General features: G+C 36.2%; 1 protein-coding gene across 1 annotated transcript; it reads right to left on the minus strand.

Moving 5' to 3' along the window:
• Positions 1-525: 525 nt before the first annotated feature.
• LOC112453044 (high mobility group nucleosome-binding domain-containing protein 5-like) lies at positions 526-3,494 on the minus strand (the record flags this gene model as incomplete). The annotated part of the gene is made up of 5 exons (XM_025013587.1): positions 2,939-3,494; positions 1,109-1,198; positions 977-1,039; positions 794-895; positions 526-716 (listed from the first exon to the last, which is right to left on the minus strand). Coding segments are annotated over exons 1-5 (1,002 nt in total), but the record flags the coding sequence as incomplete, so codon positions are not given.
• Between the last annotated feature and the right edge of the window lie 348 nt (positions 3,495-3,842).

Genomic DNA, 3,842 nt, shown 5'->3' on the forward strand with positions numbered 1-3,842 from the left:
CTCCTCCTCCTCCTCGCTAGCACTCTGCGTTTGCGAAACATTATCATCATCCTCAGTGTTCGGAGCAACAGCATCGGTAGGACGGTCCGCATTACCTCCGCCCGACTGTACTAAAAAATTAAAAAACTTAGTCTCACATACAATATTGATTTATATTACGTTTAAAAAATTAAAAATTTTTTTCACGACCGCGATAGAGCATACTAAGGTAACTCACCTTTAGTTGCTTTTATCACTAGTGTAGGTTGACGTTTTTTTTGAATCTTTGTCTCTTATTAATTTTCCGGAGACAAGGGTCAAACCGGCGAGTAAGAAACATCTAATCAGAAATAATTACTTGTGATTAAAACGATAAAAATTACGGAACTAAAAATATAATAGTCAAATATTATTACCTTCATAATTGTTAGGTGCGTATCTCTCGTCGTCGTCGTCATCGTCATCGTCATCGGTTTTACTAATAATAATATCATCGTCAATATTATTGATATTATCATCACTCTCCTCCTCCTCCTCCTCCTCCACCTCGTCCAACACCTCTTGCGACTCTTCTGCGTTTCGAACTTCTTGTTCTTCATCTCCCTCTTCCTCCTCCTCCTCCTCCTCTTCCACCTCCTCATCGTCGCCTTCCATCAATATTCGCTCGATTACATCGTCGATCGTCGAAACTTCATCTGATTCCGATTCTTGTTCTTTTTCTTCTTCTACTTCCCTTTCTGGTAAAATGTAACATTTCGTTATTTCTTTTATTTGTCGCTAAATTTTTATCTTATCTTATTTTTTAAAAACTTACCACGCGGCGTAAATATGGCCGAATCGGGTGAGCTCACTATTCTCACCTCCTCTTCTTGTTCTGCTTCTTTTTCTTCCACTTCCTCTTGTTCTTCATCGTCATCTAAAACAGTATAAATTATATTTGATTTATTATACAAATATTGCAAATATTAGCTTTTACGTGTTATTATTAGTCTCTTACCGGAAGATAAATCGATGACGGGGATGTTGTCTGCGGGCAGTGGTGCAACGATTCTAGCTCTTCCTATAAAATTTAATATTTATAATATTTGTTTTTTTTAATGAATAATTAATTTTATTATTTCCTACTTACGTGCTGGTACCGCCTCCTCATCAATGTTTTCTTCCGCTCGACGTCTCTGTCCTCGTCGGACTGGTAGGACAGCGGCAATGCGGTTCTCGTCTATTAAATTAATTTAAATTTTAATGATAAACTCTACTATATTAAAATTTTAAGGTGCAATTTTTATTTCTAACACTTACCTAATCCGTTACGACGCAAAAATTTAGCAATATGCCCTCTTCCTGCGTCTTCTTCCTCGTGACGAAAAGATCAACGCGATTCTAATTCCCACAAAATGATATTCACCAATCTTTGATTTCTTTTACAGTAACCCAGTTCATCCATAACACATAACAGGGTACTGGAGCACCCACGCACGAAACGTTCGAAAAGTTTATAATTCGCCTCTTCGACGATTGTCGCTGCTTCTACAAACTTCCGCTCATTAAACACTTCTACAAACACTTGCTTATTAAAGTGTTTGCTTAAATTGCAACTCACTTTAAAAAAATCGATCAAAGTTGCGCGGAGAGACATTTTCGACACTTTATTTGTCTGATTAGCTAAGAGCGTTGCAAGACGACTCCAGTACACTCGGACAAATAAGGACTAACTCTCAGCTATAGTATTACAGGCCATTTATAGTTGGAAATATTTCCAAAAACTTCTAGAATAATGGCGTGCCAAAAATTTTCTACCTAAGCCATTGGTTACCAAATTTGAGACTTTCCCGCCCACTTTCTTCCCATTCTCCATTACCGGTGGAAGAGAAAGGTTTTCGCAAAAAAGTTATTTTTTGTCATAAAACTTTTCCATCTTGTTCACAATAAAACCATAAAACCATATTCTTTTATTTAAGGCCTTTATTCCAACATGAAACTAGAAGGTTTTATTATCCCATTTGAGAAATTTATTGATTTATTAATTGCTTCCAGTGTAAAAAGCCAAAAATTTCTAGAATAATGGCGTAACAAAAAATGTCTACCTAAGACCCTAATTAGCAAATTCAAAACCTACCTGCTCACTTTCTCCCTACCTTCCTTTCAGGTGAAAAAAAGTTTTCGGAGAAAGGTTCTATACCATAATCCCTTTTCCGTCTTGTTCACAATAAAATCATAAAACCATATTCTTTTATTTAAGGCCTTTGTTCCATATGATTTATGACGGTGTTCTTTTTAGGACTTGGGTCTGAACAAAGAGTTTTCGAAAATATCAAATACGCTTGGTTTCTAAGATTTGCTCATGTATTACTTATTTCCTGCGGAAACGAAGTTGTAAAACAGGAACGGACAGGTTCGCTTTATGACGTCATGCAACTATTCCGTTTTAAATAAAAGTTTTTATTATTGAACGCATTCGAAAAATTTACGATTTAGAAACTGACCAATCCTGAAAAAATAAGAGAAAAAGGAATTTGTTGCGGAGAACGTGAGGATTGAAGAAAAATAGAAAAAAGTAGAAGTTACAAAAAAATGTTTATTACTACAAATTCTTCTTCATAGGAAAAAATACAATTTAGTCGCTTATAAAGTAAGGTTGAAGATAAAATGTTTAAACAATAATGTTATAAAATTTACAATCCGCGATTCGACAAAATTATACGACAGATTTCGGTAATTCGCAGCACACAAAGTTCTATCATTACTATATTAAAATACGCATCGAGGAAAGTTAAATCGGTTATTTGATGTTGTACATTAAATTCGATGTCGAAGTAATTTCCTCTGAGAGTCAATTTTACAATTTCCTCATCTATATAACCTTTAGGAAGATTTAACTCTATTTCCTTAATAAGATAATGCGCGCAATTGTTAACATTATCGGCCACTGATTTTAAATGTAATAAATGTGCATCGATACATTTCGCAATATTTTTCAGCCCGAGAAATGTAGGCTTCTGCATCACAATTGCCACAGCGTATGTTTTTCGTTTCTTCGTCGGTGGACAATTTTCCTCGCCTGTTCGTTGATTCGTCCTGGCAGAAGTATCTTCCTCGTTTTCCTTGTACGCCAGCAATATAGATCTTGCTCCGTAGGCCGAAGTAAAATTGACGGAGATATTGTTAATGGAGATAGAATTCGGCTTCAATTTGCTTTCTCCATTTAAATATTCGCTCACGAGTCCCATGTTCTCTTGAAACTGCTGCCACGATTTCTCGTCGAAATAAACGCCGTCCGCACAGTTGCCGGTTAATTTGACCAACGGCACGAAAACTCCCTCGGATGTTGCTTGCAAACCCACATGAATTCTCTTCGTATGGGAGCTGTTGAGTCCATATGTTGTCGATAACAGCATATGTAATTGCTCGTTTCTTCCCTTGAAGTCACGTCCCTTATCGGGAATCCCTTTATCAGGAATATCGCGAGTGAACATCCGCTTCTCAGAATTATTAGCGTCTTCTCGGTGACTAGCCATTGTTCTTATTTCTTCGTAATATCGGCTGACACACACTCACACCAATCGAAAAGTCGGATGAGAGAGTTATACTTTTTCACTGGCAAACTTGTCGCTTCGAACGTTGGGACTCGAATGATTTTGCTTCGTAACGTTAGTCAAAACGTTAACTTCGTCTGTAACGTTGTAGAAAAATTAGTCTGCGCACGCAGATAGAAAATTAGAAAACTTTAGATTTTTCCAGACTTTTCTAGAATTTTTTTTAGTTTAAACTAAAAATTCTGTTATATAGGTGGTTTATATAGGAAGCTAAGAGAATTTGTTAATAAAGTGATCGGCTAAAAATTTTATACAAAAAACGTAATAGTT

Source organism: Temnothorax curvispinosus, unplaced genomic scaffold (genome assembly GCF_003070985.1).
Source record: "Temnothorax curvispinosus isolate PA1 unplaced genomic scaffold, ASM307098v1 QBEX01003950.1, whole genome shotgun sequence".
Taxonomy (NCBI): domain Eukaryota; kingdom Metazoa; phylum Arthropoda; class Insecta; order Hymenoptera; family Formicidae; genus Temnothorax; species Temnothorax curvispinosus.